Below are 25,386 nucleotides of genomic sequence, written 5' to 3'. Positions count from 1 at the left end.
TGTGTGCATGCGTACTCGCGCTCTCACATGTGTATGAAGGTGTGTAGTACTACTTTACCGCAGAGACCGATGCAAAGGTAGCTATCAGACCCGTCGTGAGCACTGAGGCTCCTGGCTCTTTGGAGACACCTCATCCGTCTGTGGATGCTCCTGTCTGGGTGAACTGAAGGAAGATTGCTAGGACTGGAAATGTTGGGTGGGGCAAAGGGGACCTGGTTGATCTCCCAAGAGGTGGTGCTGGCTGCCTTCTTCCTTGTGTTCCTGGAAGAACTGTGGGCCAGTGAGGTGGCTCAGTGGGTAAGAGTGTCTGCTATCGAGCCTGAAGACCATAGTTCCATCCGTGGGAACCACATGTTGGAAGGAGAGACCAGTGTTTGTGAGCTGCTCTCTGGTTTCTACCTTCAAATCATGGCACATATATATTTATATCGATATTTATATGTATCTATATCTATATAAATACATATAAAATTTTTATTTATTTTTTATTTCTTGTCCTCACATAGGGGCAGCACCCTATCTGCCTCTGCACATGCCTATATGGAAATGCCAGGGTTCAGGGATATTGTTCTGGAGGCTGTCACCTTCAATCTCACTCATTACTGTTGCTTTGTCCTTTATGGCAGAGCTCCTGAGTGTGCGTGTTGCTCTAGGCAGGACCCAGCCAGATGTGGGCACGAAGCATCTTGAATGAGCATGGCTGGGCATGTGGATCCAACAGCTTTTATGCAAGGCATTGGAGAGCAGCTAGCCAATTCCATACACCCTCTTGGGTTGGTGGACAACTCTGGGCAACTGGCCTATCCTGTCCCTAAGGCAGCATTTTTGGACACACACAGAGAGCAGTGACCCGAGGCAGCTCCATACTTGCCACTGAGCTCAGGATAGATATGGATTCATTACTGCTATGGATGTCTTGGGGCACAGGACACAATGGAGTGTTCCTTGTCTTAACTAGATAGAGCCTGGGGGAGAAGGGGTATTGCTTTGTGCAGAGAGAGCAGTCTTGATTCCTGAATCTAGTGACATGCCAGGCTAAGGCCTTCCCCTCCAACCTTGTTCAGGGCAAGTATGTCAAATCTGGAGTCCAATGGCGTGCCTTCCCCAGACTTGTTGTGTTGGGCTCACATAGAGGTTGTAGGGACCTAAGCCAGAGACCTGGTTCTGCCCCAGTGCCTGTGGGCCTTTGGGCAAATGTGCTAAGGTCTCTGCCTGCTTTCCCAACCTGTGCAGATAGGATTGCCTTGAGGCTGAGGCCCGGGGTTAGATGGGTTAGCACACAGGGCTGCCTGCCAGCATTTCTATCTGCACTGCAGGCTCTCATCTGAGTTACAGGACTACTGGGGCATATGACAGATTACTCCTGCCTTTCTCTGGCCAGGGAAGCTGTGGGACTGGTTTTGGCCCCTGAGCTAAGAATGAAATGTGTGTCCTTCCAGGGCAGACTCTTAATCAGCAGTGCCATGGACGGGTTTTCCCTCTGACCCAGTGACTGGTGGCATGGTGACAGTTCTTTGGGTCTCTGGGAGTGACCCAAAAGTGGTGTCAGTAAGATGAAGCTTACCACAAGTGTGTGTTTCTGCCAAGACACTACCATCTGAGGGGCGTTGGCTGCTGCAGTGTATCCTCACAGGTCCTGACCAAAACAGGTTGTACTTGGGTCTCAGGATTAAGACTTGTACATGAAATGCCCAGGAATGGTGGCACTGGGGGTGGGGAGTGGAGAGAAAGCCAGTGTTAGATCTTCCTTCCACAGTTACTTTTCCCTGTGTGTGTGTGTGGGCCAGCACCTGAAGGAGAGGGTGGAGCAGCAGGAGGGACGGTGGGCGGGGCAAGGGGAGCAAAGGACGAGGCCACTCGTGAAGAATTAGCAATGAACCTGTTACGTTCTCATTTGTTTATTTTCAAAGATTTATTTCCTTATTTTATGCTTATTGATTTCTCTGTATGCATGTACACCTCCATGCCAGAAGAGGGCATCCCATCCCAGTATAGATGGTTGTGATCCACCATGTGGTTGCTGGGAACTGAACTCAGGACCTCTGGAAGAGCAGACATTGCTCTTAGCCACTGAGCCATCTCTCTACACCCTCTTCATTTTTTCTTTCTTTCCTTTTTTTTCCTTCTTTTTTTTTCTTGAGACAGAGTTCCTCTGTGTATCAGAGCCCTTGCCTTTCCCGCACTCAGTTTGTAGACCAGGATGGCCTCGAACTCACAGACCTCCACCTCCCTCAGTGTCTAGTGTTGGAATTAAAGGTGTGTACCACCGTGCCCGGTCTTTCTTTAAAAATTTGTAAGCACAGCATGGCTCGGTCACTTGGCACTGACCCGTTGGCCCCTTTCTGACCAGGACTCCCTGCTGGGTCCTTTGTAATATTGCTTTATCCTTGCTTGGATTTCAGAGACCTTAAGCTTTTTTCTCCTGCCATGTTCTGTCCCCGAGAAGGCAGAGCTGCTGTCCTGGGAAAGACTGGGCGAAGTCCATGTTCTGAACTGTTCCAGGATTTCCCTTCTATAGTGGAGAAAGTACCAGTCTTGATGGTGTCCATCTGTGTGTGAAACTCCCAGTTCCCACTATTGTCAGCCTGAAACTTGGTTATCAATTATGGAGGCTAATGTGGGGTTGTCAGGTGCTGAGTGCATAGGGTTGGGGTAGAGCTGGGTGTGGTTTCACATGCCTGTTATCTCAGTAGCTACAGGCTGAGGATTGCATGTTTGAGGCTTGCCTGAGCTGCACAGTGAAGCCCTGTGTGGAAAAAACAAAGTCTGTGCTCTTTTGCCCATTCTAAGGCATTTCTTACTCCCTTCCTTCCTAACTTTGTGTGCAGGCAAGCTGGGGAGGTGAGCCGGTGTGGAGAACTCACTTGTGTCCTCACTGATCTATATGGGGTATGATGTCATGGGCATGCCCAGGAGAGGCTAGCACAGCACAGCTGATCTTGACGCAGTAGCAGATGGAAGCTAGGCTGTCCACCTGTTTGTGTTATAGGTCCTGGAAGTGCGAATGCCCTGCCCTGTGAGCTCAGGGATGAGTGTTAGCTTGCCTTGCTCCCCTTGCAGGCAGGAACGTTTGCTAACCTGAATTGGAAATCTGTGCATTACCAAGCCCTGCTTCTCCTTTCATTCTAGACCACAGCTGTGTCAGGCTGTGTGTGATGTGTGTGGTGCAGGCAGGGCAAGAGGTGTGAGCTCAGAGCCTTGAAGCTGAGAGAAGTGGCTTGTGCCTGTGGTTCAGTCTTCAGGGGCCACCACAGAAGATGCTGAAAGAGACCCTGTCTCAAGCAGTCTTTTCATAAGAATTTGCTCAGAGCTTACAGTGGTGGTTCATGCCTAGCCAGGCTGTGAGGGCAGTGTGGGCTTTCATCTTCTCTCTCTTTTTTATCCCACACACTGCATGGTTCCTCCTGCCTGGGCCAGAAGCTGACAGCTCCAGCCCCGGGCGGCAGCAGCTCAAGTTGTCCTTAACTCTAGGCAGGGAAATGAAGTTCTCCAGCGTCACCTGTGCTCTGGTGTCCAAAGCTGGCAGCGGCTCGTGTGGAGAGAAGCATCCAGAGGCATGGGTTGGCACCAGCAACCTATGACATTCGTGCAGAGCCTTGAGGCTGATTGCCAGGCCTGACAGTGGTGGACAGAGGAAGAGCCAGGGTCCCTTGGCACCAGAGCGCAGCCTTTGACTGTATGGCCTTTGTCTGTGGGAGATGGGAATGTTACTCCTGCAAGTGCTGGGGCTCCAGGATTCTACCAGCATGTCACTTTTCTTAGGGAGAAGAGGCCAGCACAGAGCTCACACCCAACACTGTGACTACCCTGACTACTCTTCCCTCATGCTGTCTCCCCCCCTCCAAGTTTTTTTTTTTTTTTTTTTTAACAACAAAATGACACACTTGACACCTGTCCAGAATATCAGTGTTGCCCAGACAGTAAAAGTTTCACAGCAGCAAGGGACATGTTAAGAATGGGTAGTCCCAAGGGGAGTCAGACAGAAAGGCACAAGTCACTGAAAGGGCCACACCCTTGGAATTCTATTGACAAAGGCCCAGCAGCATAGCCCGTCTTTGTATGCCTTTCTGTTCATTTTATGTCGGTTCAATCACCCACCATCACCCACTCATCCAACCTTATACCTTTCATAAGTGTGGCATTCTGAATTCCATAGAATCTGCCTGGAGCTTTCTGTTTGGTTTTCCTTCGTCGTGGTATGTAGTCTGGTACTGTGCAGCTCTGTGGGCTCCTGTGGTCATTCAGGTAGACAGTGGAGATCTGTAGTGCCTTTGTCTTCTTGGGTGGGGGTTTCTGGGAAGTGTGGGCTGTTACTGGGACCCATTGTAAGTGGAGGGGCATTATGCTTTGCACCTGCTCTACCTGTAAGGTCATTTTGACTTAAAAAGATACAAGAGACACATGGGTGTCATTAGGGGACAGACTATTATAAAAAATTCTTGTGTTTTTACTTATTAAGAATGAACATTTAGAATCACCAAGGTTTCCATGTTCATGTCTGCAACATGTTCAACATGTTCATGTCTGCAACATGCTCCATGTTCATGTCTGCAACAAACCACTTGTAGGAGGAAGGGTGTTAGGTTTGACCCCACCCCCCACACCCACACCCACACCCACACCCACACCCACACACACCCACATACACACACACACACACACACACACACACACACACACACACACACACACAGTGGCTGAGGTGCATACTTAACAATCAAAGTAGACCTAGCTGCTAGGATCGCCTTGACATCCATCCTTCAGTTCCTACCTGTTACAAGGCCTTCCTGGCTGGCATACCCCACTGTCTTAGTTAGGGTTTCCATTGCTGTGAAGAGACCTCTCGACCAAGGCAACTCTTCTGAAGAAGAACACTTAATTGGGATTGGCTTACAGTTCCAGCGGAGCTGGAGAAGCTGAGAGTTCCCCATCTTGGTTGGCAGGCAGCAGCAGGAGACTGTGATACATTAAGCATAGCGTGGACATATATATGAGACCTCAAAGCCTGCCCACCAGAACAGTAACACATTTTCTCCAACAAGCCACACCTATTCCAACAAGGCCACACCTCCTAATAGTGCCACTTTCTATGGGCCAAGCATTCAACCACAAGCCTTTGGGGGCCATACCTACTCAAACCATTACATCTGCTTCTATCTTCAACTTCTCCAGGAACTGGGAATGTTCTACTCTAAACATGGCTGTGATTTTGCCAGAGGTCCTGGGTATTTCTTTTTTTTTTTTTCCATTTTTTATTAGGTATTTAGCTCATTTACATTTCCAATGCTATACCAAAAGTCCCCCATACCCACCCACCCCCACTCCCCTACCCACCCACTCCCCCTTTTTGGCCCTGGCACTCCCCTGTACTGGGGCATATGAAGTTTGCGTGTCCAGTGGGCCTCTCTTTCCAGTGATGGCCGACTAGGCCATCTTTTGATACATATGCAGCTAGAGTCAAGAGCTCCGGGGTACTGGTTAGTTCATAATGTTGTTCCACCTATAGGGTTGCAGATCCCTTTAGCTCCTTGGGTTCTTTCTCTAGCTCCTCCATTGGGAGCCCTGTGATCCATCCATTAGCTGACTGTGAGCATCCACTTTTGTGTTTGCTAGGCCCCCTGGGTATTTCTTAAAATGGATCTCTCCATTTTAAGACTTACACATAGTGCTTGAAATGTCTAAAAAACGACGGGGCATAGTAGTTTACAAACGTAATCCCAACACTTGGGAGGCTGAGGCAGGGGGATTTTCTTGAGTTTGAGGCCCAGCCTGGGCTACATAGTGAGTTTCTGGCCAGTTTGAATTACTTAGTGATACTTTGCCTCAAAAATGACAGGGATTAGTGAGGCGACTTAGCGGGTGAAGGGGTGTGTGCAAGCCCGAAGCCCTGAGAGTTCATCTCTGGAATCCATCCATGTAAAGGTTTGGAAGGAGATAACTCACTCCATAAGGCTGTCCTCTGATATCCACATGCATTTCATGACACAAGTTGTGTCCTTCACCCTCCTCCCCATACACACACACTTGTCTTAGCAATGTTTACTGGCTGGTTTTGTGTGTCAACTTGACACAAGCTGGAGTTATCACAAAGAAAGGAGCCTCCCTTGAGGAAATGCCTCTGTGAGATCCAGCTGTAAGGCATTTTCTCAATTCGTGATCAAGGGGTGGAAGGGCCCATTGTGAGTGGTGCCATCCCTGGGCTGGTAGTCCTGGGTTCTTATCCTGTCCCGCGGGATTCAGTTATTCGTGGGTGCGAGGGGGACCTCGAACCTGGAAGGAAATGGGAATAAAAGAAAGAAAGTCGGAGGACCAAGTAGATATGTCAACCTATCAAGGTCTCGTTTATTAGGCTGAGGTGCCTTCTTTTTAAAGCATACATCGCGGGGAATATGGGAGGGGTCAAGGGAGAATTATACAAAGAACAAAGAAGTGGGCATCTGCTGACATGGGGGCCGAAGTCAGGCGCCAGGCATCGGGCACTCTGGATCTTATTTCTGGAACATTGATCCTCCTTGACAGCCTTGGGGGTCAGGCTGGGCTCAGGCGTGACTTATGTCCTTGGATAGCATGGGAACTCAGGAAGAGATAGGGAAGAGGGGACTATAATTTAGCTTTTACAGCCTCAGGTGCCAAGAAAGGAATAGGAAGGAAGGGGGGTGATAACCAGCTCTTAGTACAAGGCCATTTGGCCTGTTAGGGAGATTGTGAAGGGCTCACTTTCTCACGGGATGGTCTCTGACAGGTTCTATAAGAAAGCAAGCTGAGCAAGCCAGGGGAAGCAAGCCAGTAAGTAACATTCCTCCATGGCCTCTGCATCGGCTCCTGCTTCCTGACCTGCTTGAGTTCCAGTCCTGCATCTTTTGGTGATCAACAGCAATGTGGAAAGTGTAAGCTGAATAAACCCTTTCTTCACCAACCTGCTTCTTGGTCATGATGTTTTGTGCAGGAAGAAAACCCCTGACTAAGACACAATGGTTTCCACCTTAATCCCAGCACTCGGGAGGCAGAGGCAGGTGGATTTCTGAGTTCGAGGCCAGCCTGGTTTACAAAGTGAGTTCCAGGATAGCCAGGGCTATACAGAGAAACCCTGTCTCGAAAAAAAAACAAAAACAAAAAAAACAAAAACAACAACAAAAAAAAAAACCCCACAATTGTTTCTATTGCTATGACTTAAAAAAAAAAAAAAAAAAAAAAAAAAAAAAAGGGCCATAGGCTGGAGAGAGATGGCTCAGCAGTTAAGAGTACTGACTGCTCTTCTAAAGGTCCTGAGTTCAATTCCCAGCAACCACATGGTGGCTCACAACCATCTGTAATGGGATCTAGTGCCCTCTTCTGGTGTCTGAAGAGAGCAAAGTGTACTCACATATAAAATAAATACGTCTTAAACAAACAAACAAACAAACAAAAAAACCAAAGACCAAAGCAAGTTGGCTAACACTTTTAATGTAGTCAGGACAGGAACTCATACAGGGTAGGAACTACCACAGCTTGAGGTGGTCCAGGCCCCACTTCATTCAGAGGCTGGGCAGGGTGGGCAGTTCAGGATGGCTCATAGGAGACAAAGGAGCGAAATGAGGTCTAGCTCTCTGCTGGCAGTCTCAAGAAGCTCCCGCATCCCTGCTGGGTAAATCTTTCCAGGAAAAAGTTGCAAAGTCCAAGCTTCTAGAAGCTTGGTGGAGTAATTACCATATGAAAGCGGGTAGGGTGTGGGGACTGTCACTTGGATACCCTGGGAACTGGGATGGCAGAGGGGAGCTATGGGCAGTACTTGGCTCAGTTCCTCTAGGCTGGAGCATTCACCACTCCCAGGCTCTTCCCTGTCTGCATTTTCCACTTCTGACGCCTAACGAACACCACCGTAGGATGGCAGAACTGTTGGGACTGAGAGGCGGGTGCTGGACCAGTGGGATCTTAGGTCCACAGCTTGTTGCTATGCTCAGTTTTGTTGTTGCTGGACCATTGGGATCTTAGGTTCACAGCTTGTTGCTATGCTCAGTTTTGTTGTTGCTGTCAAGGAAATCATAAGACCAGGAATAGCAACCTGCCTGTCTCATGTGCAAGCTCTTTCTTCCCTGGTTGTGTAGTCCCTGTGGTTTCCTGATGCTCCTTCCCCACTGTGGGTTTAGGCCTCTGTCTGGCTGTGTGAAGCAGTCACTCCGGCTTTCTAGGCAGAGCCTCCCAGAAGGAAGGTCCCTAATAGAAAAGATACAACTGGCTACCCTTGCCATGGGCAGTCCCTTGGGATGGAGACCTTCAAACAGCAATGGCCACTTTCACACATCAGGTTTGTGCTATGGTGGAGGCCCTATGCACAATGATTTCCCTTCGGGACCAGCAGGAGGGTACCATCCTACAGAAGGGCCATCCAGGGTTCTTGGAGCCTTGTGCTTTGTGCCTCCCAACCCCACCCCCACCCCTTGGCCCCGATTTGACTCCCAGCCCTTTCTCTGGCTCAAAACCAGCTACAGTGGAGGTGAATGCCTCCACAGGAACCATTGTTCCTTCAGGCTGAGAGTCTGCAATCAGACCCACTGGGGTGAGACAGATGAGCCAAGCTGGATGCTCAGTGGGGGAGTAAGACAGCCAGGGGTAGAAGATGTTGAAAAGGGGTCAGTATTCCAGGGACTTGCAGGGGAATGGCTATTGCTAAGGTTACAAATGCCTCTGCTAAAAAATGTATGCACTTCCAAGTTCATGGGCAGACTGGGACCTTGGAGAGCCTGGCAGGCTGGTTGTTGGAATGAAGGCGGCAGTTAGGATCCCAGGGAGCTTTGCCCATGGCTTCTGTGCCACTAGATGGTATAATTCCTCAAAGTCCAGAGAACATTAGCTCATCTGCCTGGGGACAGCAGCCCAAGCAGTGCGTGTGGACCAGCCAGTCTGACCTGGTGTGTCTTTGCAGTGTTCCACGTGCATGGGACTTGGTTCCTGAGGTTGAGTTAACCAAGATGGAACATGTAGTCAGCAGAGCAGCTTGAACCTGACTGTGCTGACTTCATGGACGCTTGGTTTGGACTCTGACTTAGGGTGGATGGGTCAGTGACCCTGGAGGTTTGGGGCGGATCTCCTGGTTTTGCCTGCTGTGGGAGGCCACTCCTCCTTACACCCTACTCCCAACAGCACAGAAACAGATGGCTTGCCAGGGTAGGGAGGTGAATACTCCCTTACCACAAATACATCACGGCAGAGGTCAAGATCTCAAAGACATTTATTATTTTTGAAAGGTCTGAGGGGGACTTTACAAGAGTTTGAAGCCAGTAACTACAATGGATGATAAATAAAATACAAAGCCAGTATGTTGTGGCAAATTTCCAGAAAACACACTGAAAAATCTTTACAGTTCAAAACTGCTTAATTTTATACATAATTACAAATTACTATACAGCACTTGGGTTTAACCCGACTTTTTATTTAATAGGGCTTAGTACAGAAATGTTCATACAGCATTTGGAGACGACTTAACAAGAACAGAGGTATAGATAGGTGTATCCTGCCCACCTTCTGTAGAGCCCAGGCCTCAGGAAGAAACCTGAGACAAGCCAATCCCAGCAGGTGTCAACCAAGGCAGGGCAGCTGAGGCTAGCAGGGTTCTAAGGCATAGGTTCTGTGCTTGCTGCAGAGGCCCTCTGGGGTCTGAGGCAGTAGCGCCTGCCTGGTTTCTCCGCAGGGCACACTTGCAGTAGTGGGGCAAACCCACTTTACACCTTAGTTGAGATGGAGAAGTAACTCAGGACCTGTTGATCATTTGACAAAGTAAGTCTTGTGAGTGCAGGAAAAGGCTTCTGCCACCCCTCCCCGCTTATGGCAGCATTAGAATACTTTGCATTTCTCCACCTGGCCAGCAGGCAGCAAACTTAACTAGGAATGTTATGCTACAAGAAAGAAAACAAGGAGCTGGTCTCTGCAGGGGTGTGTGTGTGTGTGTGTGTGTGTGTCGCTGCTTCTCTTACAGGCACCCATACACAGGTATCCAGACAAGGACGCCCACACTCCGTGACTGTCTTCTGGGTACGTATCAAAGGCAACTTAAGAGCCTTGGCAAGAACAGTGGGTGAGGTGACAAGAGCCTCGGGGATAGGAGGAGACATTACAAACTTGCATGGAGAGGACTGTAGGCAAGCTCTGGCCTACGGGCCCAGGTTGTGTCCTTTACTAAGCCTGTGTGTACTGATGTTACCCTGAATGGTTCATCACATCTGTGCTTGCTGTTGCTATGAGGGAGGCTGGGAAGAACCAGTGTGGCAGTGGGCGGGGCTAGCAATGGGCGGCGCTAGCGTGACCCTCAGAAGACTCAGTTCGTACCTTTTGAAACAGAAAAAAAAAAAAAAAATCAATCGTGGTGAGGGCTTCTTCCCTGCAGGTGACTTCCGTGAGAGTGGGGAGGTGGGGGCATGCTGGCATGTCTTTATTTTAACCCTCTCCATCTTCTAAGAAAACAGTTAACAGATTTGATTGTCTCCAAGATGAAGCCAGCTCATGAGAGGTCATTTAAAGTGCACATGTCACCCAGATGGGACGACAACTACCGAGATGATTATAATTTTTGAGAGAAGATACAATCTTCCAGAAAGTTGTTCACTAGATTCCACACGGCTGGGGTCAATTTGTACCTGTCCCCCAAAGCACTGATTTCTTTAGCTTGATAGAAAATCCTGATTTCTCAGTATGGGGAGCAGGACAGGACACAAGCCTGGTCCCTGGCAAACCACCCTTCTCACAGAAGAGAATCCGCAGAAGGCTGCTGACTCAGCCACAGCAATCTTCAGGGTCCTAAGCAAGCAGCAACTCCCCAGGCGTGCGTGCGTGCGTGCGTGCGTGCGTGCGTGCGTGCGGGACAGGCAGGAGGGGCGGCGTGGTGCAGGCAGGTCAAAGCGTTCCTGGAGAAGCTGGGCAGCTTAGGGCATGCAGAGGCTGCTTTAGATTCTAACTTCTCCTAACTGTCATGACCCTTGTTTTGGGGAATGTGGGTAGAATTGAGATTGGTTTTTAAAAACAACCAAAGCAAGCCAAACACAACACAGCTGGTTGGGTCAGAGGGTACGGGGAGGGTGAGTGGGGGGCGAGGAATGAAGCTTCCCCGGGTGGACAGTGGCTCACTGCAGTGTCAGAGTGATCCTGGAGGCGGTCACTGGCCTTCCTCTGCACAGGGAAGAGGGCAGGGCTCTCTGATTTTCTGTCAGGTCTAGGTGGGAGTCAGGCTCCTCCCCTCAAGTGGAAGTGCTTCGCAGTGGAAGTAGTCTCCCTGAGGGGGCGGCCAGAGGCAGAGGCAGGGGCGAGGACAGCCAGCGAAACCCTGTGGTGGATTTGAGGCATGGCAGGCTCTGCTGTGACAGCAGGAGAAGTCAAAGCTGGACTTGGAGAAGGGAGCAACTAGCTTCTTGCTGTTACGGTTCTTCAGGGAAGTACATCATAGTTTTAGTAGGAAAAAACAAAACAAAAAAAACCAACAACCCAACCAATGAAACAAAACCCCAGACTTTAAAGATCCAAACCAATCTTGTCAAAAAGAGGCAAAAGTAGCCAATGGGGCAACTTTAAAAATTTCCCAAAAAGAGCAAAGGTTCCTCATGACAAAATGGGCATGGGACGGAAGAGGAGCTCCCATGTCAACCTCCGCTTTCCTCAGGGCCTCATGCACCTGCACAGACACTTCACTCTGTACTGAAAACAGGGTTTACACTGCGGGGCCAGTCCTCGGTCACTTTCAAAATAAAATAAAACACAACACAAACACAAAATAAATAAAACAAATTTAGGCTAAAAAATTTAAACCAGAACTCTTTCAAGTAAACTGAAAGATAACTATCTGTCCCTGCAAGACCAGCCTGCAGGTCATCAACAAGCACCAAGTTACAGGTCGGTTTCTGCACAACTGCTCAGCCCTGTGCTTCTGAGGGCAAAACCAGGAACTCAAGGCCACCTGTGAAGCACAGGCCTCAGCGAGGCCCTCCTGGGGAGTATGTACCTCAGAGGGTACATTACCAAAGGACTGTCCTGCACACGCGAGCTGGGGAAGGCCTCAAGCATGCACAGAGCAACGCATGGAGCTGGAGGGCGAGGAGAGAGACAGGCAGCACTTGACAGCTTCAAGGGCAAGAGCGCAACCAAGCAAACTGCATCTGAAAACCGTACGTGAGGAGGATGTGTGACTGAGGGGCCTGCACACAGCCACGCCTACGGGCCAGCTCCCCTCTCTGTATTGGCAGAACCATCAGACAGACTAACTCCTGCACAGGAACCTACTTTTCGACAGTAATTCCAGAGAAGCCTCAGGGTACAGGCTAGTCCCAGGCAGGTGGCTGGGGGCACTGACAGGGTGCATGCTTTCCCACAGGGACCAGTAACAACTAGAAAGAATCACACTGGGGACAGCAGTGACGAGGCCTCTCTACTTCCTCTGTGCCCAGAGCATGCAGACAGGCATCTAGGACAGGCAGTATGTTTCTTTCTGATATGAATAAGAAGTGAGAGAGGTCAGCCTGGAGTGAGGAGATACAGACAGTGCAGACCATGGTTTTTGGTACACATGAGGCCTCTTGCTGGTCTCACAAACATCTGTTGTTCTTCCTAAACGAAATGAGGAATACGTACAAAGAGGGGTGGTGTGTGCACAGGGCCATTTCACGGTACCCAATTTCAGAGGACCACAGGGTGAAATACTGAGTACCCACAGGCCGCCTGGCCGGTCAGATGCTTGCTCTTGGCTAAGCTGTCCTGACATTTGAGAAGAACTGTGTACACAGCTGTGTACTCCATGTGCACATGAAGAGGGTCACTGTATTAAGTCTGCACTACCTGCTCCTTGAGTCTGCTTGTGTTCCTCCAAAATGCAAGGCAGTTTCAGACCTCATTTGGAAAAACCCTCTGGGCCTTTAGGGAATCCTGACATGTCTCAAACCATTACTTCCTTCTAGGGTCACTACTTTCAGTGTCATACCCTGAGTAAGGCCAGGCCCACCCACGCCCCCGGCAGTCACAGGTCACAGCTGAAGTGGAGTCTGAGTGTCTGTCCCCACCCCCACACAGGGGCTGCTCCTTCTTGTCCAGGACCTGGGGTAGCTCAGGAGGACTGGACGCTGAGGGGCAGTGGGCGTCCAGTGTAAGAGACTTGTGCACAGGGACGGCTCCACCGTCAGGCCAGGGTTGGAAGGCGGCTGCGCCAGCAGAGGAAATAGTTCAACAGAAGATCTCTTCACCCTCTGCTGGTACTTCCGAAGCAGGGCCGTCTGCAACCGTGAAACCAAGAGTGAGACCCTGACGCTTCTGACGCCCCTTCCTACAAGTTTCGATGTTGGGACAGGTAACTGGGGTTCTTGGCACATACTGATTATGGAGTTTGCAAAGTGATTAACTTTCACATAGCACTAGTGTTCATGTTTGTAACTAGGCCTACGAGATAGAAATCCTCCCCACAGAAGTGAGCATTCAGTCTTACTGTGCAGGCACAGCACAGGACCCAGGACAATGTGAAGTAAAACAGGGAGGCTCTATGAGCTCCACTAGAGCTCTCCGCTCCAGTTTCTAACTTCTCCCAGGGAAGCGAGCATAGGATCTGCCTTACACATCTGAAGGCTCAACACCCAATCTTGCTACTGTTATTGGTTACTAGAGTAAGCCTATCAAGGCAGAGAGGGCTTGAATGACTTCAGGTAGGTGAGTTAGTTCCCCAGCTGAGAGAATCCTTGAGAAATGAGACCTGCACTCCACATGCAGAGGCCCAGAACACAAGGTCTTGGTCACTTATTGACAAGCATTCTTTTTAGAAAAGATTATGCATATTTTCCTGCATGTATGTATACCAGGTTCATGCATACATCCAGTCTGTAGTGGCCAGGAGAAGGGCTCAGATCTCCTGGAGCTGGAGTTACAAGAGGACGTGAGCTGCTGTGTGGTGTGGGGAGCTGAGCCTGAGCCCTCTGTAAGGGCAGTGACTCTAACCTCAGGCATCTCTCCAGCCCTTGCAGAAGCACTTTGTTTCTCAAGTGTCTCCATGTGCATGGATGCCAGAGGCTTACTGTTATTTTGGAGACAGGGTCTCTCGCTGAACCTGGAGCTCACACTAGTTTGTGGGTGAGTAGAGGGATCCTCTTGCCTCTGTCTCCCACCTTTGGAGACACAATTTTGGTCCTCATGTTTGAATGGTAAGCACTTTACCAAATGGGCCATCTCTGCAGTCCCTGAACAAGTATTCTTGGCAAGTGGTCTTGGTGGGCAGCAGCCAGTTTGACTGTTGTATACCTCAACTATGGGCTTTTTTTCAGCCCTTCACCACCCACTCTGACAACTCACCACCAGGCTGGGTGCGGCTTCCTTTGCTCTTCTTCTTTTTCTCCTTCTTTTCCTTTGGCTTGGATAACCCAAAGAGTCGGGTGGAAGTGGAGGTGCTGGACGGGGCCTGGCTCTGCCCCTCGGGAACTTTTGTCTGGCTGGCTGAGCCCAGTATATGGAAAGGCCCCTTATCTTTCTGTGTCCGAGAGATGCTGTTCCTTTTAGGAGACACTGAGAGTTCTGAGTCCAATGAGCCTGATTTGGTTACAGAAGGTGCAGACGGCGAGGAGAACTCATCCGAATTGGGCAAGAAGGATGGGATCCGCATCAGCCTGCCATGTTTATTTGAAACCTGCACATGTTCAAGAGAAGGCATTTAAACCGGAAGCCACATTCTAAGGAACTGACTGTAATTAGGACTTCACGTAGCTGCTGTCTAAGAGCACATTAAACCATCACCTCCAATACTGACCTCATTCATACTTTTGATGGGGCACTGTAGGAAAGAACTCCCACACCCTGAAGAATCAGCATGGCTGCCCATTTAAAGACCAGTGCACATGAGTACGCAGGCTGTCATTCCATGGCACAGAGACTGTGACCCTCTAGGCTAGAGGGTCAGCAGAAGGGCCTCATCCCACCTGTGTTCTCTGGTGCCTGAGAACCACCCCTCCCTTGTCAAAGTCCTGCTGATTTTATTAGGATTGAATGGATCCACTCTTCCGCTGGTAAATGCAACAGAGCCACTTGCTGCTCCCAGCTAAGTGTTGGAGAGGCTCTCCTGAAAGCACACTTTCCCTGACTCTGGGGGATATCACTTCAGTTTCCTTTCATAGTCCAAGGTCAATTAAAGGGCAGTATGACCACAGTTTTAAAAGATAGGGAGATGAACACACTCCTAAGCTATCTATCTGCTTCCAGGGTCCATGCTGCAGGGCAATCAGATGATCTCATTTGCATAACGTCAGAGGCAGCTGACTGACTGACAGAAAGCCTTCCCAAATAAGCAGCAGCTACACAGAAGAGAGCATGCAACAGCATCACACCAAATCAGGCACCATACAGAATGCAGGTGACCGGAGCTCCTTGCCCAAGAAATCATCTGTGTACAAGAGAGGTGGCTACCTTCTATCACTTGCTGGGCTCTTCCATCTGTCACTGACCCCTGCTGACTCCTGATCGCAGGCATGTTGGTCCTAAGGGCTCCTTTACCCTTGCTATGCTTCCAATGTGTAGCAATGCACGCCTGACTTACCATGTCCTGTATAGGGCAAGGCCACTCTCTCAGATATGCTGAGGCTACTTTGACCCAGGCTGGTGGCTGATGAAAGCACCCTTGAGATTCACTTCCTCCCCATGCTCAGGGTATAGCAAAGCTGCTGTACAACACGAATGAGTCTCTCTTCTGCTCACTCTCATGTGGCTTAGGGAAGTCACTACCTGCTCTTCCCAGCGGGAAGCCCTTTCCTCCCTGTCTGGGGGCCTGGCACAGGTTCTTGGGTACCTGGCAAAGGTTCTGATCCATCTGCCTCTGGCTGAGCCGCTCTGTGTCCCTCCTCAGCTGTTCCTGTTCTCGTTCCAGCTGTTTCTGGGCAGCCCGTAGCCTCTCTAGGTCACACTGGTAAGTGCCCTTCTTCTGCTGGAGCTCTTCGCGGTCCCTCTCCAGGTCCTGCTGCCTGCGGCGGACCGTCTCTTCCCGCTCGGCCAGCTTGGCCTCTCGGTCTCGGAGCTCCTGCTCCCGGGCCTCCCACTCACGCTCCCGGCGGCGCTTTTCCTCCAGGTGCTGTGCTTGCTGCTTCTGCAGGTTGGCCAGGTCCTGGCGCTGCTTCTCCAGGCTCCGCTGCTTCTCCTGCTCAATGAGAGAGCTGGGGCGAGATGCACTCCTTGTGAGGACCTTCTCTGTCAGCACCAGCTTCTGATCCTCAATGTAGCTGTCTTGTTGTAGCACGACACCCTGTCATGGCATAGGGGACAGTCATGGAACTCAGGTCTAGGAGCAAAGCCACCTCCAGGGATCCCTCCCTGATTCCACTCTAGGAACACTGGGACAGAATGACCCTCCCCTTAGGTTTTCTGGGTTGGACTTGTAATAATATGCTCCAGCGCAACTTTGGCAGTTCTGAAAAGATTGGGGGACTCAATTTTGCCAAGCCTGGTTGCCTGTCTCTTTCTCGCTAAAGCTAAAATATGTATTTCAATTTATTTTGTGTGTGCAAGCACGCATGCGCCAAAAGGAACATATGGAGGTCAGAGGACAACCCGTGGGAGTCAGGTCTCTCCTACCATGTGGGTCTTGAGGATTGAGCTGAGGTTATCAGGGCAGGCATGCTGACCTGCTGAACCATCTCACTAGTCATGGGCATACATTTTCTGAAATTCTTGACTTTACTTTGGGGTGGGATGAGTTGTGTAGGAGGGAGAGGTAGGAAGGAGACAGGTAAACTCTTCAAGAAATGAAGGGAACAGAATGGGGACAGTCCCTGGGAAGTACGGAAGAGTATGAGAGCCACCCTATACAAATACCAGAGAGGGATAAAGAAAGGTTTTCTAAGGTGAGACAGCCTCACCTGCTGTCATGCCTTCATTTCCTTAAGTGGAAGCCAATCTTTTTTGGCTTATTTACCTACATATAACTTATAAACCCCAGAGACTGAGGTCAACAAAATCTCTGGGCTATGTTCTCCAAACAAGCGAGTACATAGAGAAAGATGGCACATGTACCTGCAGCATGCTGAGGAGTTCGTGGAGGTGAACAATGCTCTGGACAACCTGCTAGCAAAGGAATAAACATCCATTTCAGTGTTTCGCAATGTCAGCAAGGGAATAAACATCCATTTCAGGGTTTTGCAATTTCAAAATCTATCGCATCACATGCTTATAACAGCTTTAGAACATCAAAGACATTACATTTTAGTGAAATCTGAGAAAACTGAAAGAACTTGAGAGAGTAACTGAGTGCAAGCAGCCAAGATTAAAGATACGCATGTGTGTGTTCACCTATTAAAAGGCACTACACAAAGCTTCCACTTTATAAAATGATTGACATAAAACATTATATACCTCAAAGTTAAAAAAAGATTCCATTAAAATTATATTAAGTTTATGACTGATCAAAGCCAAAAGAAAACATTCAATTAACTTCTCTGAGAAAATTGTCATTTCTGGAAAACTTAAGTTAGCAATCTTGGCTCATACATAAACTAAACCAAAATACAACACATCCCATTTAAATCACAAGTATAAGGGCTGGAGAGATTGTTATTTGAGGTAAGAGCACTGGCTGTTCTTCCAGAGGACCTGGATTCCATTCCAAATATCCAAACGGAAGCTCACAACTGTGTAACTTCAGTTTCAAGGGATACACTGCCCTCTTTAGGCCTCTGCAGGCATAGGCAAAGCATCCACACACAAACAGTAAAATAACACAAAAGCGGGCTGGAGAGATGGCTCAGAGGTTAAGAGCACTGACTGCTCTTCCAAATGTCCTGAGTTCAATTCCCAGCAACCACACGGTGGCTCACAACCATCTGTAATGGGGTCTGATGTCCTCTTCTGGTGTGTCTGAAGACAGCTACAGTGTACTCACATACATAAAATAAATTGATAATAATAAAAAAACCTGACAACAAAATTATAAAAAAGGAAACAAAAATATGAAAGAGCTAGAAGAAAACAGAGAAACTAGGAAATATTCTACTTCAGAAACATGGTAGAAACACAAATTACCAATTTATAAAAAATACAAATAGCCAATTACAGTAAAATTACAAAGTATTCAGGGACTAGAAGTACAGCTCAATAGTTGAGACTCTGGCTTCAATCCACACTGCACATATATACACATGCACAAACCAAGAAATGTTATCTGAAATTATCAAACCAACAAAATGCCAATTTAAGGATGGTAGTCCTCAATGCTGGACAGAGAAATGAGGATGGAGGCACCTGGCTCTCTACACCACCCCCTTTCCTGCAGTAATAAGGCAGGATTACTGAAGAGCTGTGTAACAAATGCAATGTACAGAAAAAAAAAAAAAAAAAAAAAGAAGTAGAGAAGGGATTAACCACCAGAAAGATTTGCCTCTACTGTGTCATGGGGAAATGCCACTGGTGCATTGTGACCTCTGGAAGGTCACACACATGGCCACGTGATGGATGAGAAGGGCAGAAGCAGATACTAACAGCTACTGCTCTTTGCTCTTCAGTGATGGGTATGCTTACATTTAGATGACTAAAGTTATTAGTCTTTACATTTTTCATTTTGTAATACTTGTGCTTCGTTCCGAGAAACCTTTCTCACCGCTCACACCGAGTCATAACAGAAGGCACAGAAGCTGCAGCTGCAGCTGGCTGTCACAGGGCGAAAGCCAGGCACACTATTTCCCACCAGACTTCCTACTAAGTACAGAGGACTCTGACAAATGGAAGAAAATCAGCTGACAGCTCATTTCAAGAGACAGATACAGAAAGCAGCAGCCTACAGGGCCTAGGCTAGCTTGTTACACGGCAGTCCTTCAGCAAACTCCTCTGGCAACAAACACAGAACAACAACCTTTGCATTTTTTTTTTTTTTGCAGGGCGCATGGAGAGGAGAAAGTAATTTCAAAACAAAACTCCCAGGGGCTTAATATATATAATAAACACAACAACGAGGAAGAATGAAAGGCAAGAAACAGCCTTGAGAAACACCCTGAAAAGGCATGGGCTCAGGTGTGCAGAACACACAAATGCAAGGCTCAGCATGAGCACTAGTCTGGGAGACAGCAGTGTAGTGTCCCTGAAACTGAGTCCAACAGGCCTCAGGGGCGGGGCTTAGAGACAGCAGGCTCCAGGGAGGCAAGGGTCTGATTCCCCACAGGGAGGACACCAGGCTCCCTTGCAGGAAAGGCAGGGTTCCAAGAGGCAGACTCAGCTAGGATGAGAAATTACTAAGGAGAATTTGCTACAAGTTTAACTCCCATACTCTAGACTTGTGGCCCCTGGGGTCTTTGTAGTACAGGAAAAGCTGCAACAAATTCTTCCCAGAAGGCACAGTCTGATGCCAAGGGGGCTCCCCAGCTCTGGCACAGACAAAGTTGGACAAAAGCAAAAGGGATCCTAAGAAAAGAAAATCTTCTTTCTCCCTCAGCGGTGGCACACACCTTTAATTCCAGTACTTAGGAAGCAGCTGAGGGCAGATCTCTGAGGTCAGCCTGGTCTACATAGTGAATTCCACAACAGCTAGAGCTACATAGTGACACTGTCTCAGTCAAACCCAACCCAACCCAACCCAACCCAACCCAACCCAACCCAACCCAACCCAACCAAACCCCCACAACAAAAGTAAAACAGAAGAGTGGATCAGAGGATTCTTCATTCACAGTATACAATACTCTGGCAAAACATTAGGACAGTGGCTTAAGCCAAGAGAATGGACAACTATACTCTTAATAATACATTTTATAGCCACAAGATAGTTGTAATATGAAAACAAAAATATTCTTAATCCAATAAATATTATAAGTAACTCATAGAACCCTTACCTCACTGTTTCTTTTAAGCATAAATACCAGGTTACCATTTCCACCCTACAAAATAACAATAAAAATGCATTTAAAAATGAAAATTTTGCTGTAAAAACTATACTCGATGTAACTTTGAGAAGTGACAATGTATTTCTGGCTTTCCTTCTTTTCTACCATGGCATCCCCATGGAGGGCATGAAGAGAAGTTGAACTAGTTTTTACTAAAAAAGCCATTAGGATAGGATCAAAAGAGTTTGGGGTCACTGACCAGGCCATTTAGTGAAACTGGTCCTGACAAAGTGGAATCGAATCTGTAAAAAGGACAGGGGGCTCAAAGTGCCACCAATATGCGCCTTCTAGAAAACAGAACTTCATTATGACTGGCAAGCCAGTATCTGAGGCAGAGCAAGGGGAACTATTTCAAAAGGCAATGCCCAGAAAGGAGGTGCCCACAGGCTCACAGGCCCGAGTGCTTCTCTAGGAGAGCATACCTTTTTCAGGCCGCTGTCTGACTCTGTTCTCCTGAGATCTTGGCCGTCATCACCCTCTTCTTTCTCACCTCCTAAACAAAAAACCAAACAGATACGTTTAGAGTTGTAGGTGAAGTGAGCCAGGAAAACAATATGGTTTAGGCGTATTTATAGTTCCGAATCCTATTAATATTGAAAATAAAAAAGGACCAGGATGCCACTCAGTGGTACTAGGCCATTATTCACAGCTTCACTAATGGAGAAGCTAGAAAATTAAATCCAAAACAAAGCAGCAAGCACAGCTTAGCAACTCTTCTTTGATGCTTGCGGCCAGAAGAGTCGGAGTGTAAAGATTTTCTGAACACGTAGAAGATGGGACTTTGAAAGTTACTGCCTGACTCATACAAACTTTAATACATAGAGCCCAGAGATGGCGGTATACAGTATTTTGAGCATGCTGTGTCCTTACTGCAACTTTTCAAGTGCAGAGTTCCCAACTGTGACATGTCAGCAAGTTTTGAACTCTGAAGCAGTTTGGACTTCAGCTTTTCAGATTAGGGATGCTCAAGGCCTTCGGCTAGGGTTAGCTTAGCTGAGGAACAACAACAAGAAGCTTATGGTCCCAGATGAACATAATTCTGACAGGAATTCATGAGTGTTTAAGACTCCCATGAAGATAGTTATTGATGAAGGGACAGAGGCGATAGAGCTACCAGAATCCAGGTCACCATGAACTGCAATGGAATAATGGATGGTTTACCTTTGGAAGCATTCATCTGATGACAGTCAAATCCTCCAAAGGTCTCTGCTCTCCGGGGCAAAGAAATGGGCGCAGCCATGACTTCCTGTTCAACAGGGCTGCTGATGGACTGTCCAAGTGTGCCACCGAGGCTTCCACTCACCAAACTCTGAAGGATTTCCACTGCAAAAAAGCAAACAAAACACTCAGCTGGGTATCTAGCTTTCTTCCATTAAGAGGAAATGATATTATGGCAACATGGGATATGTACAGTCTGGATCAGAAAATCCCAAAGAACGGGACATCATGCATATTAGATGGGCTTTACTAGAAACGGAGGGACAAATGGCGGAGTAATCTACTGGGAGGAGTATGGTTTCTGGAGTGGTTTCAAGGTAGTTGAAAGGGCTGGAAAAGCGAGCCAGTTTGAGAACAGCAAGTAAAACTAGCTGGGTTTGCTCCTCTGAGAGCAGGCAGACTCCAGTGCAGAGCATCCTAAGCATCAGGATCTTCCAATGTAACCCTTAACTGTTAACCTCAGATTTTCCTTTGGGCAGGGCCTGTGGAGAAGACACTGACGCTAGAGGACAGCAGAATAGGAACAACAGGGGTGGATGAGAAAGGAGGCCCAGAGGAAATCAGAGGCACAAAGAAAAATCTTAACAAGCATCAAAATTTTAATATGGTATTAAAACAATAAAAATATAATAGAAAACAGATGTGAGAGATTTTTTTGTTTTGTTTTGTTTTTGTTTTTCAAGACAGGGTTTCTCTGTGTAGCCTTGGCTGTCCTGGAACTCACTCTGTAAACCAGGCTGGCCTTGAACTCACAAATCCACCTGCCTCTGCCTCCCAAGTGCTGGGATTAAAGGCGTGTGCCACCACTGCCCGGAGAGAAACTCTTTTTAAGCTTAGTATTTTTGGGAGACAGAGTCTTACTATGTAGACCAGACTGACATTGAACTCATAGAAATCCACCTGCCTTTGCCTCCTGAGTGCTGGAATTTAAGGAACACCCCCACAAGAAGCATATAGCATACTCTGTAAAAGCTTTGGACTGAAAAAAAAAACAAACAAAACAAAACAAAATTTGGGCATCTAGGCAAGAAACGGTTACCAGCCTCTGAGCATGATGGGAAAAAAGATGTGACATGAGAGTAACTAATATACTCAGGTATGAAAATACTAGCCAAAGATTTCATATCCAGAAGATCTTTTGAAATCAATAAAGGAGTCAGAAATACTATTTTGTTGGGCCTTTGAGGACACTGACCTAAACATGGGATTCTATAAGGATGTACTTAAAGAACAAATACTGTATGTCAGGCTAGGAGTAGAGTGGGTGTGCATGGTTACAGACCAGATGTGTAGACACAGTGTAACTACTTCAGAATATGGATATGGGAGACAGGCCGCCTTGGATGTAAGAACTGTATTGGTAAGAATACCAGTATCATTCTTACACTATTACACTAGAACCAGTGTTAATGCATGATTGGGACAGTATTTTTAATTAAAAGCATATTCATTCTCTCTCTCTCTCCCTCTCTCTCTCTGTGTGTATGTATATATGTGGTGGTCCATGAGTGTCAAGGAGGGTGTGGAAGCCCTTTTATTATGTGGCTTCTGGGAATCAACTCAGGTCATCACTTTGCAGCAAGTGCCTTCACCTAAACTAAGCCATCTTATCGACCCAATAGAGGTTATTCTAATTCTATAATAGAATATAGAATAGGGTATCCTTGAGAAAGAATACTCAATGTGGAAAACAGACAGACATTTGTAAGTGATAAGGTTTTAAAATAAAAAAGGCAACCTGTAATTTGTAATTTGATTAGCTCCATCCACTGAAAAGGACAACACAGTAATGTTTAAAACCTCACAGCAACTACTATATATACTATATCCCTGGTACCTAGATTTCGATCTTAAAATATTTTTCACTAAGAGACCAGAAATCTTGAAGGAATGAATTCCTTAACTCCTGGAAGCAAGCTCTGCACTGTGGCCAGTGGAGGACACTAGCTTTAAATGAGGTTGGGAACTGCTCAGAGATCTAGAACCCATGAATCCATAGTAAGTTTATTTTGGGGCTGGTGACTGATCACAAGGCCCCTCTTGCATGCAGAGCTCTATCTCTGAGCTACAACTGCAGCCTCATGACATGTGTACAACGTAGTGCAGGTACTAGCAGAGGACTGGCACACAAAGAAGACCCCCCCTCCCCCCGGCATTCAGCCTTCTATCCATCCCACGGTTCCTATTCCACAGAAACAGGGCTACCTAGGACCTGATATTTCCCTGGGAAAGAACCAGTACCACAGGAGCACACATTATGAGTAACGCAAGCAGCGGTGACTGCAAGATCTAGAGGACAGAAGGTACCATATGGAAACTCCAACTCATGGTTCAAAAAGCTCAGCTACTCCAAGGATAAAGTACAGGGCGAGCAAGGGGATGCAGGCTTGTAGGATGGCTCAGCAGGCACGCAAGGGTACTTTTATGCCAACTTGACACAAACTAAACTTATCTGAGAGAAGGGAACCTCAATTGAGAAAATGCCTCCGTAAGATGGGGCTGTGGGCCAGCCAGCAAGCCAGCAAGCAGCATCCCTCCGTGGCTTCTGAGTCAGCTCCTGCCTCCAGGCTCCTGCCCTCCCATGATGATGAACAGTGATGTGGAGGTGTGAGCCAAATAAACCCTCTCTTCCCCAACTTGCTTTTGGTCATGGTGTTTCCTCATAGCAATAATAACCCTAACTGAGATGGCAGGTCAAGGCATTCACCATGGGACCATGCCTGATGTTCACCATGGGGCCACGCCTGATGACCTAAGTTTGATCTCTGAGCCGTACATGGTAGAGAGAACGGACTCTCCAAGCTGTCCTCTAACCTTTATGTCCATGTCACAGTGTGGATTCCCCCCCACCCCACGTACAGTAAATACATTAACATAACTTAAAAATAAAACCAGAAAGAAGGGGAAAATACTTAAGTGATTATTAATGCACTTTAGGGAAGCTGCACCTGTTAGGAGGAAGTTAGATATGACGGGGACATGCAAAGGCTTTCAGGGTATCTGCCACATTTTATTTCTTAGCCTGCATAGTGCTTATAAGGGATATTTACTATAACTAAGGGATAGTTACTATACTGACACTGGGCAGTTTTTTATACTGGTGCTTTAGTTATTAATGGCAGGAACTGGCAGAGGACATTAGTGTACACACAGGAGGGGCCGATACTGTGTGTAAATTACCTTCATTTATTGCACTTTTCATCAGCGGTCCTCCTTTGAGAGCCTCCTCTGTGTTGGAGCGGAAGAGCACTCTCGGGCTGTGCGTTGGGGAGCAATCCTCTGGCAAGGGAGTGCTGCACTCAGTCATGTCCCGGAAAATCATCTCCTTCTCTTCCAGCAAGAGGAGGATCTGCTGGTCCTTCTGCTGAAGCTGTTCTGCAGGGCAAATGGAGAAACCACTTAAACTCTATGGAGCTGTGGACCACGAGATGACCGGGAGATGAGCACCACCTTGTGGCAGTTAAGGGAAGGGCCATGACAGGAGATGCCTCCCATCCTGAGCACAGGGTTGCTTCTGTACTTTGTGAAGCAGCAGCAGCACTTCTGATGTAACTGCTCTGCACGTTGTCTCTGCTCCCTTCTTGACTGTGGCTGTCTTTACCACAGTCTGGCACTGATGCCACGTTCCTGCAACCACCTTAATTACAGACCCTTATTTTAGGTCTTTTCCCACATGGATATTTATTTCCTCTTTCTGAAACACTCTACCTGTGCTGCCCTGAGGATATCAGTTTCTTCACCGGGCATTTTATGGGTCCTCCATCTGCAATGGAGTGGCACTGCTGACTGCCCTCTATATGCCCTACACACTTTCTTCCTGGGGCTCACACTCTCTGTCAACTGCCTCCCGTATGCTGATTATCCTCAGCAAGCACCCTTAAACCTACATTATTTTCTGAACGTCAGACCACTGTGTCACTATCACATGAGTATCTCAACCAAGAGGGTGCTATCAGGATAGCAGAAATGAGTCTTCCCGCTGACTGACCTCTAGTTTACGGTTTCTTCCTTAGCACTCTATCTTCCAGGATCCCCAGCTTGGTAAACCGGTATCTTTGTCTATCCTGTCCCATCACTCACATCCAGCTGCCTAGTTGGTATTTTTAATTTGTTCTTTGGCAATTTCATACATGTCTAAAGTGTATTCTTTTACCCGAATTTCTTTCCTACCTCTAGTATCTGATCCCAGGTAATTTTCCTACATTCATGACTTGCTGTTTTATTCTGAGTTTAACTAAGATCACCTTTGTGAGTCTGATGAGCTCCTCAATGGGCCTTAAGACCACAACTGCCCTTCCTCCCAATTCCATCAGCAGGGAAGGGTAGA

The 25,386-nt window shown here is 47.7% G+C and overlaps 1 protein-coding gene across 18 annotated transcripts in view; it reads right to left on the bottom strand.

Moving 5' to 3' along the window:
• Positions 1-9,190: 9,190 nt before the first annotated feature.
• Akap13 (A kinase (PRKA) anchor protein 13) overlaps positions 9,191-25,386 on the bottom strand; it is a 299,084-nt gene continuing 282,888 nt past the window's right edge. For 15 of the 18 annotated variants that reach the window (XM_006541256.3, XM_006541250.4, XM_006541252.4 and 12 more), the window contains 8 exons: positions 24,240-24,434; positions 21,003-21,164; positions 20,264-20,334; positions 19,791-19,835; positions 16,990-17,040; positions 15,773-16,222; positions 14,290-14,620; positions 9,304-13,226 (listed from right to left, as the gene is read on the bottom strand). In XM_006541256.3, coding sequence (XP_006541319.1) covers positions 13,177-13,226; positions 14,290-14,620; positions 15,773-16,222; positions 16,990-17,040; positions 19,791-19,835; positions 20,264-20,334; positions 21,003-21,164; positions 24,240-24,434 — 1,355 coding nt within the window. In that variant the 3' untranslated portion in view covers positions 9,304-13,176. Of the gene's footprint in view, positions 13,227-14,289; positions 14,621-15,772; positions 16,223-16,989; positions 17,041-19,790; positions 19,836-20,263; positions 20,335-21,002; positions 21,165-24,239; positions 24,435-25,386 lie in introns of all 18 variants that reach the window. The other 3 variants (XM_006541251.4, XM_030243060.1, NM_029332.1) reach the window with 2 other exon arrangements.

The sequence above is a fragment of the Mus musculus genome, chromosome 7 (genome assembly GCF_000001635.26).
Source record: "Mus musculus strain C57BL/6J chromosome 7, GRCm38.p6 C57BL/6J".
Lineage (NCBI taxonomy): Eukaryota > Metazoa > Chordata > Mammalia > Rodentia > Muridae > Mus > Mus musculus.
The sequence above is the reverse complement of the archived record's forward strand: the minus strand, read 5'-3'. Positions and strand labels throughout refer to the sequence as shown.